Below are 15722 nucleotides of genomic sequence, written 5' to 3' on the forward strand. Positions count from 1 at the left end.
GACTGTGTGAGGCAGCAGAGCAGAAAAATATCTCTTCCTTCCTTCCTTCCTCTCTTTCTTCTTCAAGACAGGGTTTCTCTGTTGTTTTGGAGTCTGTCTTGGAACTCCCTCTGTAGACCAGGCTGGACTTGAACTCACAGAGACCCGCCTGTCTCTGCCTCCCTAGTGTTGGGACTAAAGGTGTGTGCCACCAGTGCCCAGCCAATGTCACTTTCTACAGATACGGTCTAGCTCATGAAAAAGAAATTGAGGAAAGGGGGGCAGTTTCCACTGGGTGCCTGCCTACTATAGACCTGTCTGGAAGAAACAGGCAACCACACCCTGAACACAAATGCAAGAATCACAAGTAAGTATTTATCAGAAAGCTGGCTCCATCTCCAGTGAACACAGAGGATACAAGTTAATACTATTTAAAAAACAAACAAAACAAGCACCTGCAAGCAAGTATTGTCTTTAATGAAAACCACCAAAGAACAAGAAACAAGAGCTAGCTACAAAGAAGCAGAGCTAAGCATCCAGAGCTAAGTTTCTGCTGTAGAACACCTCTCAGCCAGTCTCTGGAAGCTGGAAAGGTGGTCACTATTGTTGAAGCATCGGGGCCGAGGGTACTATCAAGACTCAGTAGACTGACTAGCCAGGTGCACGGGACTCAGGAGGCACTTAAGAGACGAGGTACCTGTAGAGGTAATACCCCCCAGCTAGAGGGGAGTCTCTCAGAAACCATCCTTCACAGTGGATCCATAGCCCTGGGTCAAGTTATCTGACATCCCTAAGCAACCTCCTCCCGACCTGTCTGGTGGGGCGAACGACCTTAACCCAACAGCAAACAGTCATGGAGACTACTCTATCCCAGTATCACGACCTTAACCCAACAGCAAACAGTCATGGAGACTACTCTATCCCAGTATCCCTCTTCTGTTCTGTGGCCTCAAGGAAGGCTATGGACGGGACAAGAGCTTGAGCTCTCAAGAGAGGGTCACAGATACGTTTCTGGAGATTGAGAGGCATAAAGTAGCAGTCTTGAAATTCTGTTCATCCGGCACTGGTTCAATTACAGGTCTGATTTCTCTTCTGTTTCTTCCCCTCTCTCCAGCCATGGCCTTACCACCCCCACCCCCCCAGACACAGAGTTTAGCCCTTGATCTCCACAGGGATCTCCCAGCAGAAGAGGTTTTGCTTTTTGTCGTCTTGAAGTTCCCATTTCACCACCAGCTTTAACTGGAAAAAATAAAATAAAATAAAATAGGAATTGGGAAAAATGAAACCAGGACCTGACTTTTATCCATAACTGACTTCAGTATGCAACTTCAGTCCTAAGTTTTCCTTTCTACGTCCCATCGTCATGAAGCCAGATTAGGATATGTCCACTATCTTGGGTCTTAATCTTGGGTCTTAAACTCCAAAGAAGAACCAAGTTTTAACTCATTGGTCATGCAAGCTAGTCCAATTTATCAATGTAATTTTTCAAGTATAATATTTCTTCCCTCTCTCCTCTTCCTTTCTGTTTAAACTTTTTTCTCAATTTTATTTTATGTGCATGAACACCTGCTTGAATGTATGTATGGACACGACTTGCATCCCTGGTACTGGAGTTACAAATGTTGTGAGTTGCTTCTTGGTGCTGGGAACTGAACCTGGATCCTCAGCAGAGCAGCTAGTGCTCTTAACCACTGAACCATCTTTCTCTAGCTACTCCTTTCTGTTTTCTTTCAAATGATGTATTTATTTTGAATTTTATGTGTGCCATGTTTTGCCTGCATGTATGTTTGTGTGAGGGTGTTGGATCCACAGAACTGGAGTTAGAGACAGTTGTGAGCTGCCATGTGGATGCTGGGAATGGAACCCAGGTCCTCTGGAAGAATAGCCAGAGCTCTTCATCTCTGAGCCATCTCTCCAGCCTCCTCCTTTTTCTTTTTTTAAATATACACTCTTCATAGCTAATCCAGATTAGGCCTGAATTTACTATGTAGTATTTGTGACACTGTCTCTACATCAGCTCCTGAATCCTGGGATTATAGGTAGACCACCACACCTGTTATCAAACGCAACTCTAGAACCCTTTTCTTCCCTCCCTCCATTTGTTGAAACAGTTTTTGTTACACAGCTTTAGCTGACCCAGAACTTGCTATGTAACTCAGCCCGGCCTCAAACTTCTGGTCCTATTTCTGCCTGAGTGTTGAGCTTACAGGTGTGTGCTACTGAGTGTCAAGATAGATCAGAGGCATGTAAATAGCACCTTAACAAAAAAAAAAAAAAGAAAAGATTTTTTTTTTAATTTAATACTTATTTGACAATCCTCTATAGCCTTTTCCACTTGAACTATGAAAATAGGAAATAAAAGCTCTTAGATTCTTCTATGTAAAGAAACTTTCTTGTTAGCTAAAAATGAAAATGCCAAAGCATGAAGGATGGTGACCCCTTTGGGGTGGTGAGTGAGTGAGTGTGTGTGTGTGTGTGTGTATGTGTGTGTGTGTATTGACTTTCACAGATATTACCTATGACCATTAGGAATATGACAGATATTTATATTATGATAGCAAAATTATAGTTATGAGGTAGCAATAAAATAATTTTATGGTGTGTGGTGGGGTCACCACAACATGAGGAATTATATTAAAGGGTTGTAGCATTAGGAAGGTTGAGAATCACTGGTCCAAAGGCATGTGTAACTGGATAATTTCAGGGATAACCACCCTGTGTAGCAACAGAGTTTAAGTTACCTTCCTTGAACTGTTCTCCCAACCCTCACCCCTTTGGCCTCTCCTCTCCCACACTGGCTTGGAATTCACTGTACAACACAGGCTGTTTTGAATGTACATCAATGCTGCCCAGTTCTAGGATTGCACATGAGCTCGCACAGCTCTTATCTTAAGCTGATTTCTGATTATACCCTTCATTTGAGATCTCGACTTTGACTTGCTTTGTTCAAACTACGAGCTGTGTCATTGCTGTTATTTGTTTCTTGAGACAGTCTCACTCTGCATTTCAGATAGCTTGAACTCTGGGATTCACTAAACAGCTTAGTGTAGGAAATCATTTCAACTGTGGAAAGCTGTGTTACGTTTTCCTTTGCTGCTTGTTAATGATGCAAAGCCATGTTATATTTGTTTGAGTAAATAAAATTAACCTGGGATTGAGGAACAAGAAAAGGAGAAGGAGAGAGGATGCCAGAGGGCAGTCACCCAGCCAGCCATGGAGTAGGAAGGAAAGAAAAGATATACGAAGTAGAAAAGGGTAAAAGCCCAGAGACAAAAGGTAGACAGGGTAACTTAAGGGAAGTTGCCTAGAAATAAGCCAAGCTAAGGCTGGGTGTTCATAAGCAAGAATAAACCTCTATGTGATTTATTTGGGAGCTGGGTGGTGGGCCCCTAAAAGAGAAAAGAGTAAAACAAAACAAAACAAAAAAAAAATCAACAACAGTCTAGGCTACCTTCAACCTAAAGCAATCCTCCTGCTTAAGCCTTCTAAGCATTGGAATGTGAGCCACTGTCCCTTCTAATTATGTAGCCCTGGCTGGCCTTGAACTCAGAGACCCTCCTGTCTCTGCCCACTGAATGCTGGGATTAAAGATGTGTATCAACACGCCTTAGGGAAAAAAAAAAAAATTAATGAGCCACCAGGATGGGCAGTGTCTGAGTGTTTGGTCTGCAAGTATTTCAGCATCATTTGCATGCAATGCTCTTGGAGACCAGAAGAGGGCTGGAGTTAGAGAGCCATGAGCTGCCACACAGCAGCTGGGAACCAACTTGGGTCCTTAGAAGGGCAGCAAGTACTAACTGCTGAGCCACCTGTCTAGGCCACCCCTTCTATTTGTAATAAAGTAGCTCTTTATGGGGGGGCAATTGCTTTACTTCTTCCCATTTTATCACTATTTCTCTCTAATGACGACCCCTCCAGCACCACCTGTGGAGAGGGGGGGACGATTCTGCCTGCCATTAGTGACTACCACTGTCTTCATAATGTAACATTTGGGGAGCAATAACATGCACATACTTGAGAACTTGGCTTTGTTTGCAAGATTTGTACATGTTACTGTTTAACTTGGTGTTTAACAGCTTAAGGTGGTTTTCAAACTAAATGTAAAGTACCTACTGAGAGTCAGGCTTTGACAGATCTCTGCTGCTGAAGTTGTGAACTAGCTAGCCATCCAAAACCTTTATGGTCTCCAACAACCCTTAAAAAAAGGGGTTCTCAACCTTCCTAACGCTGTGATCCTTTATTACAATCCTCATGTTGTGATAACCCCAACCATAAAATTCTTTTCCTTGCTACTCCATAACTGTAATTGTACTACTGTTGTGAATCATAATGTAAATATCTGTGTTTTCTGATGGTCTTAGGCTACCCCTGTGAAAGGGCTGTTTAACCCCAAGAAGGTCATGACCCACAGGTTTAGAACCACTGCCTTAAACACAGACTTTAGGTTTTAGTTTTCTTAGAAAGTCTGTTAATTACGCCCCTTTTCTAGAAAAGATTGCACCTGGGTTTTACTTGGCTTCCAAAAAAAAAAAAAAAAAAAAAAAAAAAAAAAAAAACCCATCCTGCCAAGATTGGTAGTACATGCCTGTAATTCTAGCACTTGGGAGCTGAGACAGGCCTTGTGTTCAAGGCCAACCAACCTGGGGTACCAAGTGAGATCTCATCTCAACACAATTCCAGAACAAAACAACTAAGTAGCTATTTATGGGAAAAGAGCAATTGCTTTATAGAGTTCACTTTTTCCCATGATCCCTACCTGAGGACCACTGTAGCACTCACTGCCTGAGGGACAGGAAGGAGAAAAAGCAGACTGTGGGCAGAGGGAGCATCCTCCAAGGAGACTCTACTAACTGTCCCTGGTCTTTTGTCAAGAGCACAGAGGAGAAACCAGAGCCCTGAAGATGCTACCAAGACAACTTTAACTATTTGTTAGCTGGCTAAAATCTTTTAACTGTGCACAGGCTCTGGACTAGGAGACCTACTAAGTCACTAGGACTTCTTGGTAAAGTAGCCTTGGACTCTGTAGTACATGACATCTTTCCTTTCTTTCTTTCTTTCTTTCTTTCTTTCTTTCTTTCTTTCTTTCTTTTTAATTTTTTTGAGACAAGGCTTTTTTGTAGCTTTGGAGGTTGTCCTGGAACTCACTCTGTAGACCAGACTACCCTCGAACTCACAGAGATCTGCCTGCCTTTGCCTCCTGAGTGCTGGGATTAAAGGTGTGCGCCACCACCTGTCTGTCCTGGCCAGACATCAGAGCTTAAAATTCTTCAGTTGTAAGTCAGAAATAATGTCACCACTACACAGGGAGGTCCTATGTGAGGATTCAGTCTATAAAAATGGCATCCTTGGGTTCCTCAAACCTATCTCCTCTCTCTCAGGCCTTTTCAGCTTCACCAGAAATGAGAAGCCCTTTGCCCCAGTCCCTCCGGCTTACTTCCAGCCTCCAGATGTCCAACCCAGCCTGAGGGCTTCCGGTTTTATCAAGCAAAGTGTTACTTACGGAGGGGTATTCACTCTTCACGGGCAGTTTATTTAGGTAGCTGTAGGTCTTGTCTTTCTGGATGGGACATTTGATTCCAGACTTACAACCATCAGGCTCAGGAATCGGGAAGAAGACAGGAAGTCCTGCCAGGATGCCGTACACTGTGGCGGAGCTGTTTTCCGACTGAGTGCCTAGGAAGTCAGACAGTGAAGGCACTTGTGGATTTACAAATTCTCAGTCAAGTTGTCAAATACAGTCTCCAATGCTAGAATGCCTATAGCAGCAGATCAGAGAGCCTCTTCGTTCCAGTGTCTCGTCTAATGGGTCACCATTAGCACCTAGCCCCGGTACACATGAAAAAGGAGCTGGTCTCTGTCCTTGCTCCCCATCAAGGGACTCAGGCTACCTGAACAAACAAATAACCTTATCTCCCAGGACCACTGGCTCCTGTCAGGGTATACTGTGTGTTTTAAATACCATGGGCTAGCTCACAGGTAATCCTTTAGATACTGTGTTAAGATTAAAAGAGCCATTTCCGTCTTGGTCCCCTCTAGCCTTCACACTGAAGACAGGCAGGGGGGATAAAAGGTTACCAGATTAGGGCAACTAGTTATTACAGTTCTCAGGTGGGAGTGAAGGGATTCTAAAGAGACCTCCCTCTGACTAGCAGGAAATTGAGACAATGTGCCCCAAGGAACTGGGATTCCCCCTGGCATTCCATGCTTGAGGAAGGGAAAAGCTGGAGCCTGTGGTACCAGTAAAAGAAGGAACTTGCCACACAGGCAGGTCACAGGGTTCTGACAACACGAGACAGGCCAGGAGCTGAGCTAATGACACATTAAGAGCTTGACCAGGAATGCACACCTCTTGCCTTCTATTTAACCTAACTCACCTCAACACTACCACCACTCCATCGGCCTGGAACGTCCATTGATTTGTTCCCCTTCCCAGTGTGACCACATCGAGTGACTTCCCTTTCTCTGCATTTCACTCTTACTAGATCCTCCAAAACCGGAGTTACAGACAGCTGTGAGCTTCCTTGTGGGGGGCGGGAACTGAACCTGGGTCCTCCCAATTGTGTGGAAACTCAGGACTAGACAAGAGAGCTTCCGCAGCTGATCGGGCTCCTTAGGAGACTTTAGTTTTATTATTATTTTTTTTTTAAGATTTATTTATTTATTCTGCATACATATATTCCTGCAGGACAGAAGACTGCACCAGATCTCATTACAGATGGTTGTGAGCTACCATGTGGTTGCTGGGAATTGAACTCAGGACCTCTAGAAGACCAGCCAGTACTCTAAACCTCTGAGCCATCTCTCCCACCCCCAGTTTTTATTACTTTTGAGATACGGTTTCTTAGCTCTGGTTGCCCTGGAACTCACTATGTAGACCAGGCTGGCCTCTGTAGATCCTCTGCCTCCTGAGTGCTAGGATTAAGGGTGAGCACCACTACAGCCAGCTAGAAGACCCTTTTTTAAGGCATACTGTTAGGGCAAAGCCAGCGTCCTGTGATGTTTACTCAGCCTTGTCAACAGACAGAAAGTGGCCCTTCAATTGTTTGTTTAAGAACATGTGTGCATGTTTGTGTGTGAACACAAGCCCGAGGTCAGCCTCAAGATGCCATGCACCTTGTTTTTTGAGACAGTCTTCTTACTAGCCTAGAATTCACTGATTTGGCCAGGCTGACTGCCAGGGATCTGCCTGTTTTTGTCTCCCCAGTGCTGGGACTACAAGCCTGTTGCCAGGATGACCATTTCTGGATTTTACATGGATTCTGCAGACCAAACTGATGTCCTCATGTTTGTATAGCTAGCATGTTACTTACTGGGCTGTCTCCCTACAGCACGGTGGCACATGCCTTTAATCCTAGCACTAGGGAGGCAGAAGCAGGGGGATCTCTGTTACTTTAAGTTCAAGGTCTGTTTGGTCTACATAGTGAGTTCTAGGCCAACTAAGGCTGCAAAGTGAGACCCTGTCTTTAAAAACTATTTTTTGTGTGTGTGGTTTTTCAAGACATGTTTCTCTGTGTAGCCCTGGATGTCCTGGAACTCACACTGCAGATCAGGCTGGCCTCAAATTCACAGAAAGGATATTGCTATTTAGTCCAGGCTAGCTCTGAATTCCTCTTGCTTCATCCTCCATAGTGTGATCATAGGCATCAACTACTACATGTGGCTATTTCATTCTTTCTGTGTAGGGGGGCATAGGTTCCACTTAGAATGCCTCATGTGAGTGTGTGTGTGTGTGTGTGTGTGTGTGTGTGTGTGTGTGTATTCACAGGGGTATAGGCAGAAGGCCATAGGAAGGCATCCTGCGTTCTGCCCCATCTCTCTCCAGTTCTTACAGGAGTGCTCTGAGATAGACTCTCACTGTGCTGGCTAGTCTATGTCAACCTGACACAGAAATAAGAGTTATTTGAAAGGAGAGAACTTTAATTGAGAAAATGCCTCCATAAGATCGGGCTGTAGGGCACTTTCTTAATTAGTGATTGATGTGGAAGGGCCCAGCCCATTGTGGGTGGTTCCATCCCTGGGCTGGCAGTCTTGGGTTCTCTAAGAAAATAGGCCAAGCAGGTCACGGAGAACAAGCCAATAAGCAGCACTCCTCCATGGACTCTGCATCAGCTCCTGTCTCCAGGTTCCTGCTCTGCTTGAGTTCCTATCCTGACTTCCTTCAGTGATTAATAGTAATACAGAAGTGTAAGCTGAATAAACCCTTTTGCTTTCAGCAAAAGAAACCCTAACTAAGACACTCACTGAACTGGGGCTGGGCTGGTGGCCAGCAATCCTCTGCCTTCTGTGCTCCAGCCTTGGTACTCACAGCACTAGACTTAGAGGCATGTGTGTGTCCACACTCAGCTTTTTATGTGGGCACTGGGATTTGAACTCAGGTCCTTGTGTTTGTGCAATAAGTGCTCTTAGCCAAGCCATCTCCCCAGCCTAATTTTTTTTTTTAATAGGACAGTAAACAAGGGAAGGATTAAAGATAGATGTTCCCATAAATAAGCATTTCGTACTGGTCTAGGTTCTTTAAATGTTTTTAAATTTTATTTTCATTTACGTGTGTGTGTGTGTGTGTGTGTGTGTGTGTGTGTGTGTGTGTGCCTGTGCAAGCCAGAGGAGGGGCATTGGAAGCCTAGGAGCTAGAGTTACAGGTGCTGGGAATCCAACTCAGGTCTTCAAGAGCAGCAAACTCTTTTTAACTACTCAGCCATTTCTCTCTAGTGCCTTTAGTGTGTGTGTGTGTGTGTGTGTGTGTGTGTGTGTGTGTGTGTGTGTATGGTATAGCACAATGCACTTGTAGGAATTGGTTCCCTCCTTTGACCAGGTGGGTTCTAGGACTGAACTTAAGTCATCTAGCTTGGTGACAAGTGCTGTTACCCACACAGCCATTTCACACATATCTCACTCTGAGACCAGACTGGCCAGTTCCTAGCTCTTAAGTCATCCTTTTTATACATTGTGAAACCACTACTACAGGAAGTTTTTCCCTCCCTATCTGTAGCCAGAACTGTAAGGTAAACATGATCCTTTTATCAATCCAGTCCTCAGGTTTCCTTTCAGAATGTGACAAGTAATGGAGAGTTATGGACCCAGGTTCTGTCCTGGCCAGCAACAGCATGAACCCTAGCTTTGTGCAAGTCAGGAAGGGGGCCGACACATTCTCGACAGTTAAGCCATGGTCCCCTAACATTCCTAAGCTCATTCTAGCGCCTAGCATTTATATTATGGTTTAGCCTGAATTGGAAGTAAAAATCACATTTACTTACTGCTAGTAAAGGTGACATTGACACTGTAAGACTGGCCTTTGTGTAGCTCACAGGGCTGGGTGGAACACGGGCTCACATTCACCTCCTTTATAAGTCCAACTTTAGACCCTGCAAAGAAAGAAAAGTGGTTAGAATAGGAGGAAAAATACATCCCTGAGGCTGCCGGTGCCTCACAGGGAGGTGCATGGTGTACTTCTTTTCTTCTGACTGCTTTCCTGAGAGTACTTTGTCTGATTAAAGGCGGGAATTTGGAGCTGGGTAGATAGCCGGCTCAATGGGTAAAGCACTTGCCGCACAGTATGGGGCCCTAAGTTTGAATCCCCAGAACCTGCATAAAGGTGGATGTGGCAGTGTGTATTTGATGGACATAGAGAAAGGAGAAGCCTGTAAGCTTTCCAGTCAGCTAGCCTGTAGGATGCAGGCAGTACAGCGGTAAAGAGACCCTATTTCAAACAAGGCAGAAGCAAGTACCCATCTCTGCGGCTTCCTCTGATCTCTACATGTGCACATCTATAGGTACATCATACATCTTCCTCTCTCTAACATCTAAGTTGAGAATTTTGGTACTGCCAAAATCAATCCTATAAACTGAATGAAAAGGTAGTTCATTTCCTGGCAAAAAGAATACTAATATTTGTCAGATTAAGAAATACAGTGAGGCCATGTTCACAGAACACTGTATTAAAGGACTGTATTAAAAAAGTCATGGTGGCACACACCTTTAATCATAGCACTTGGGAGGCAGGAGCAGGTGGATCTCTGTGAGTTCCAGGACAACCTGGTCTACAGAGTTCCAGGACAGCCAGGGCTATACAGAGAAACCCTGTCTCAAAAAAAAAAAAAAAAAAAAAAAAAAAAAAAAAGCCTAAAGCCTAAATGCTCTTATATTCTTGTCTTACTTTTTCTCTTTCTCCTCCCCCCCCCCTTTTATTTTGCAGGGGTACTGGGGATTGAACTCAGGGATCTTCATATCTTGTTTTGAATTTTTTTCAATTAATTTATTGTGTATGTATGTGTACACGCATATGTGCCACAGTGCATGTGTGAAGGTCAGAGGGCAGCTTTTAAGAGCTGTTTCTCAGCCAGGCGGGAGTGGCACACAACTGTAATCCCAGCACTCAGAGACAGGGGCAGGCAGATCTCTGTGAGTTCTAGGCCAGTGTGGTCTACAGAGCGAGTTTCAGGACAGCAAAGCTACAAACAGAAACCCTGCCTCAAAAAACAAAAACAAAACAATACAAAAAAAAAAAAAAAAAAAAAAAAAAGAAATAAACAGTTGTATTAGTGGTCTGGTTTGTCAACTTGGTTTTTTAAACCAGTGGTACCTAAAACCCACCATCTATCTCAATCCTCAATAGAGGGATAGTCCTGAAGAGAGGGAACAGTTCCCTCCTTAAAGCTGAGGTTCTCCACAGTACTTCTGCTTTCCTGTAATCACGTTCTACAGGGCGGAGCTGCAGCTAAGAGACCTGGAGTCATAAAGTGCTCAAATCTTGACTAAGTCATTAAACTTTGACTTTTCCCTGAACCAAAGAGAGGAAGAGGAAGCTAGAGGACAAGATATTTATAGTTCCAAAAACCACTCAGGGCCCCAGCTGAGCAAGGTACCAGGCAGTGGTCAGTACTCGCAGCTTTTGACAGCCTGAGGCAGGAGGAGCACAGTTGGAGGCCAGCCTTGCTACAAACAGACAGACACCAAACTTGGTTCCCAAGCAGGGCTAATTCACTCAGTCAAGAAGGAAGCAATGCCAGCTTCACTAATTGGTACACTAACCATTCTAGCAGAAGAGAAGGCCTTTGGAAGAGAAACTGTGTATCAGACCCCAATGGCTAGTGTGTGTGTGTGTGTGTGTGTGTGTGTGTGTGTGTGTGAGAGAGAGAGAGAGAGAGAGAGAGAGAGAGAGAGAGACATTGGAGCTAGCTAGATGAGAGACCTGCTTCCCAGGAAGAGATTTCTGACAACTTGTCAGACCACCTTGTAGGACAGACCTAAGCTGACTACCCTATTATTCATCTTTCCTGCCCTTGATTTAAATATGAGCCTCTTACCAGTGCCCCAAAGCTTCACAGGTGGCTCCTCTTTGACTCCATGTTCTTCTTTCCAATATGGCCACACTGAATAAACTTTCTCGGCTTTTCAATAGTACTTGCTCTTTTCAGAAAAAAATTTTTTTCAAGGTCTATTTATTTTTCAAGACAGGGTTTATCTATGCAGCTTTGGCTGTCCTGGAACTCACTCTGTGGAACAGGCTAGCCTGCCTCTTCTTCCTGAGTGCTGGGACTACAGGTGTGCAAACACCACCTCCTGGCCAGGGTTATTTATTTTCTGTGTGTGACTGTGTTGCTTACACATATGTACATACACGTGGAGGTCAGAAGAGCACACTGGATCCCCTGAACTATGGATGGTTGTAAGCCACCATGAGGGCGCAGGGAACCAAACCTGAATCCTTTCGAAGAGCAACAAGTACTCTAAATCACTGAGCCATACCCAGGCTCCCTTTATCTGGCATTTGAGATGTGTGTCCAAGCCTAGCTTGTAGGGGCAGCCAGGGCCCAGGCTTTTACCCTTCACAAACCTGTAACAGTGCTAGTTACCAGTTACGAGTACTCCACCCTAGATTTCTTTCCCTCTCTAATAAAACTACTAGGCTAAGGGCTGCACAGTTGCTGGAAATAATATAGTTGTAACTACTACTTATGTTTTAAAAATGGTCAGCAAAACAAAGGTAATTCAAGCCCCTGACACTGAGCAGCAGAATGGGAGGAGAAAACAGCCTGGCAATAGTGGCCATGATGGGGTTAGTGGCCATGACGGGGTTATGGATGGATTTAGGCCTATCACCTGGGTTTGAAGTCTTATCAGTTTAACTTCTTACTGTGTAGCCTCAGGGCAAGACACTTAACATCTGGAGCTGCCCTAAGGGTAGTGAGCCAACATATCTACAGATCTGGAACACAGTGGTACCACTCAAGTTGTTGGTTATAATTACCATTATTTTTGGATTCAGTCCATGAACTGAAACATCTGCTCCTGGGAAGGTAAGCAAGCCCTCTCCTCTGGCATGAAAGCTAAGCGTCTCACCGTAAATACACTTCATGGACAAAAATAATGTTTGTAGCCGACAGTATTGGCTCTTGTTGTCTTGAAAGTAGGATGAAGACAATAGGCAAATCACAAGTTGGGACTACATGGCCAGCTACGTAGTTCCCAGGTTAGCTTAGAACTGTTCACGAAGACCATGAAATGACAGAGCGAATGCACTTGACTGTCTCTATCTGTGCTCGCCCTCAGGTTGGAAAGATGTCTTGAATTTCCTCCATCCTTACACTGATTGATTAGTTAGTCCCTTGGGTTTGTAAATGACACTTTGTAATCCCTGTCTCCTAGTTTGCTTGAACACTGTGCATGCTCTTGGCACCCTCTGCAGTGTAAGAAGCACCCTCTCACTCCATCCCATGATTGGTGGACAGGAAAAACAAAGTTGAAAACCCGGTGCTCAGGTCAAGGCTTCAGCATTCAGCTCTACCAGCTTCTTCGAATTTGGGTCACATGATCTCATAGGATCAAAGGAAAGAGTACTTACAGTTCTTTTTTCTGACCCCTGACAAGAGGTTCCCGGACTTCGAAAGTCAATAGAACAAACCCCTCAGCTCCCACTGCAAATATTGTGTAATTAGTGCTTGAGCCTCCATGTCTCACTTGAGGAAATCCCACCCCAGGAGAAGGTGGGCACAGAATGGAATGCAAAGGCTTTTTATTTGGGTTGAAATTTTTACCTTGTATTTCCTAATTCACAATCTGTCATGGGAACCCCTCTTTCTTTTAAGTTCCCAGGGCCTGAGAGACAGCTCAGCAAGTAAAAGTGTTTGCCAGCAAGGCTGACAATTCCCAGAACCCACACAGAGGAAGGGGGAACCGATTCCTACGAGTTGTCCTCTGACCTTCACATGTATGCTATGTATGTGTGGGCCTCCTAAATGCATACACACAAAATATAAAGAACAAGTCTTCCCAGAGGTCTATACCTGCCTTTAAAAACATGTAGGCATGGGTACATGACTTTGATCCCAGCACTTCTTAATGTGGAGGTAGGCAGAAATTCGTGAGTTCAGGATGGTCTACATGGCTGTCTCAAACAAACAAAAACCACTAAGGACAACAAAAATACTGAAATCCAAAGTGGTTCTAGAGACTTATCAATATCCCGTTTCCTAGTGGCAGGACTTTAGGCAAGTTAGTCTATGTGCTTTGATTTCCTTCCTGTGAAATAGATGGTGAAGAATGAGTTAATAAAAGTAATACAGTGCCTTCATCCAAGTGTTGGTCCTAAGGCTGACAAAAGATGGACAGGAGGGAATATCTCTGTGGATAAAGTGCTTGTCTTGCAAGCAGAAGACCTGAGTTCAATTCTCAGAACCCACACAAGAATGCTGGGTAGTTGTGGTGTAAACAATCCCAGCACTCAGAAGGTAGAGTCAGCCTGGTCTACAGAGCGAGTTCCAATATAGCCAGAGCTACACAAAGAAACCCTGTCTCAAACAAACAAATAAGCCACTCTTGGTGGCACACACATGGAGGACCACAGGGCTGCCTGTTGAGCCAATCTACTAATCAGTGAGCCCGAGGCCAATGAGAGACTACGCATCAAAAGGAGTGGATGGTGTTCTTGAGGCTGACACCTGAGGGGTTGTACTCTGGCTACCATATGCTTGGGTACACATGAACACACACACACACACACATTAAAAATAAAAAGTAAAAGTTTAGCAGGTGGAAAAGCAGTACTTTAAAGAAACAGCCACTTTTGGCTAGTCTCCTAGTTTAGTGAAATGGCATCTGTGACTTATTACCAGGCATCGGTCCTTATTAATCAATCCAGTTCCACATGCCCACCTTTGCCTCAGCAGGAATTTTGATAACATTAGAAACAGCATTAATTCCCTCATTTACTCTTCCAGTCGGCATTTATTGAGTAGTTACTCTTATTGGATACTGGCTACAAGGAAACATACTTGGTTCCCCATTCAGCCCCGGTGACTTTGGGAAGGCTTACTTAATCTACCCAACCCCCACCTCCTCAATTAGTGTTATCTGAGTGTGAGCATGTGCCTGTGAGTGCTGGTACCTGAGGAGGCCTGAGGCGTTTGGAGCTGGAGATACATGCAGTTCTGAGCTACCTGAAATGGATGATGGGAATAGAACTCTAGTCTTCTGGAACAGTGGGCTCTCTTAACCACTGAGCCATTTCTCCAACCCTATCTAACAACTCTTTAGGTCAATGATTAATTGTGACCTCTGTGGTTCTCTCCTGCTCATATATTTTACAAAATCAGTTTTTGTCTTTCATTTATCACTGCGTCTTTCCACCTCTAATGCCACCCCCACCCCCACGCCAATTGCTCCAGCAATTGCATAGGTTTGAGAGAATGAACGCAGGATTTCTACCCTCTGTTATATTTTCTAACAAAGAGTCCAGTGGCAGCATTAGGAGGGAGTTAGGTGTCACAAGATATCACTAGAAATACAGGTTTTATAGAAGACACGGGCAAGAATCGCGAAGTTCGTTAGTCCAAAAGTAATTTATAAAAGTATAAATTACGGGAAGAACTGAATTTTGTCTTGTCAGCAAGAAAAAGGAGGGGAAAAAAAAAAAAGCTTTGAATGCCAAACTGGGTTACAAAGTGAGACTGCCTCATACCCCCATCCAAAGAGAAGACTGCAAACGAACAAAGGGGAAAGGCTGGTGAAGATACGCGCAGTAAAATCAAAAGACATTCTCCCCGCCCATTTCCTCAACCTGTGTTGGATGCAGACCCGCCGACTATCCTATTGTTTTATTTTGCTTTTATTTATTTATTCCAGCCAGGTCTCACTACAGAGCCCAGGCTAGCCTTAACTCGCAATCCTTCACTCTCCACCCCCTCGAGCGGTGCGACTACACGCCGGCTTGATTGATGTCCACCCAACAAACTTTAGAGAACTTCAGCACAAGGTTTGCCTTGAGAGCGTAGAGATTACCCCCAAAACAGGCGTTGCAAGGAGATGCAAGGAGAGACAAAGTTGTGCGGGGTGGAATGGGAGGGGGCGGTGTTAAGTTTCATCAAAGCTGGTGGTACCTTCGGACCCAACCCAGCCCGTTCCACCCTGGGTCTGTGGCTAAGCCTCCACGTTCTAGGAACCCGCCCAACCCAGCCCGCGGGTCTCCTCGAGCGGGCTCAAGGCTCACCGCAGTCCTTGAAGCGCAGGGGCTCAGCCTGGGTGGCGGCGACGAGCGCCAGCAGTAGGGTCGTGGCGGTCAGGAAACGCATCGTGGATAAGAAGGCTCTGAAGTCTAGGAAGGAAAAAGCAGGGGCGGCAGTCACAAGATAAACTTGTCACGGCGGACCGAGGGAGGAGCCGGGTCAGTCCGCTTGTGACCAGTAACCAGCGAAGGCCTGCCCACGCCCCGCCTGGGGCTCCGGGGCTCCGGGGCTCCCGGCCGGCAG

The 15722-nt window shown here is 45.0% G+C and overlaps 1 protein-coding gene across 2 annotated transcripts; it reads right to left on the minus strand.

The window, feature by feature from the left end:
* Positions 1–435: 435 nt before the first annotated feature.
* Positions 436–15669, minus strand: Npc2 (NPC intracellular cholesterol transporter 2). 2 transcript variants are annotated; one of them, XR_007835239.1, is made up of 5 exons: positions 15464–15669; positions 9234–9341; positions 5480–5652; positions 863–1218; positions 436–810 (listed from the first exon to the last, which is right to left on the minus strand). XR_007835239.1 is itself a non-coding variant. In XM_051196333.1 (4 exons), the coding sequence occupies exons 1-4, from the start codon at positions 15543–15545 to the stop codon at positions 1132–1134; spliced, it is 450 nt and encodes a 149-aa protein (XP_051052290.1). In that variant the 5' UTR covers positions 15546–15669; the 3' UTR covers positions 436–1131. The 2 variants fall into 2 exon arrangements, 1 of the variants encoding a protein (XP_051052290.1); XM_051196333.1 differs by having other exon boundaries at positions 436–1218.
* Positions 15670–15722: the final 53 nt, after the last annotated feature.

The sequence above is a fragment of the Phodopus roborovskii genome, unplaced genomic scaffold, assembly GCF_943737965.1.
Source record: "Phodopus roborovskii unplaced genomic scaffold, PHOROB, whole genome shotgun sequence".
Lineage (NCBI taxonomy): Eukaryota > Metazoa > Chordata > Mammalia > Rodentia > Cricetidae > Phodopus > Phodopus roborovskii.

What these genes read in the sequence shown, in the direction of transcription:
- Npc2 (XM_051196333.1), bottom strand. Translation starts at nt 15,545, where the DNA reads ATGCGTTTCCTGACCGCCACGACCCTACTGCTGGCGCTCGTCGCCGCC. An exon ending in CCTGCGCTTCAAGGACTGCG is followed by an intron (nt 9,342 to 15,463) that starts GTGAGCCTTGAG and finishes CTTTCTTTGCAG; the next exon opens with GGTCTAAAGTTGGACTTATA. An exon ending in CAATGTCACCTTTACTAGCA is followed by an intron (nt 5,653 to 9,233) that starts GTAAGTAAATGT and finishes CTGACTTCCTAG; the next exon opens with GCACTCAGTCGGAAAACAGC.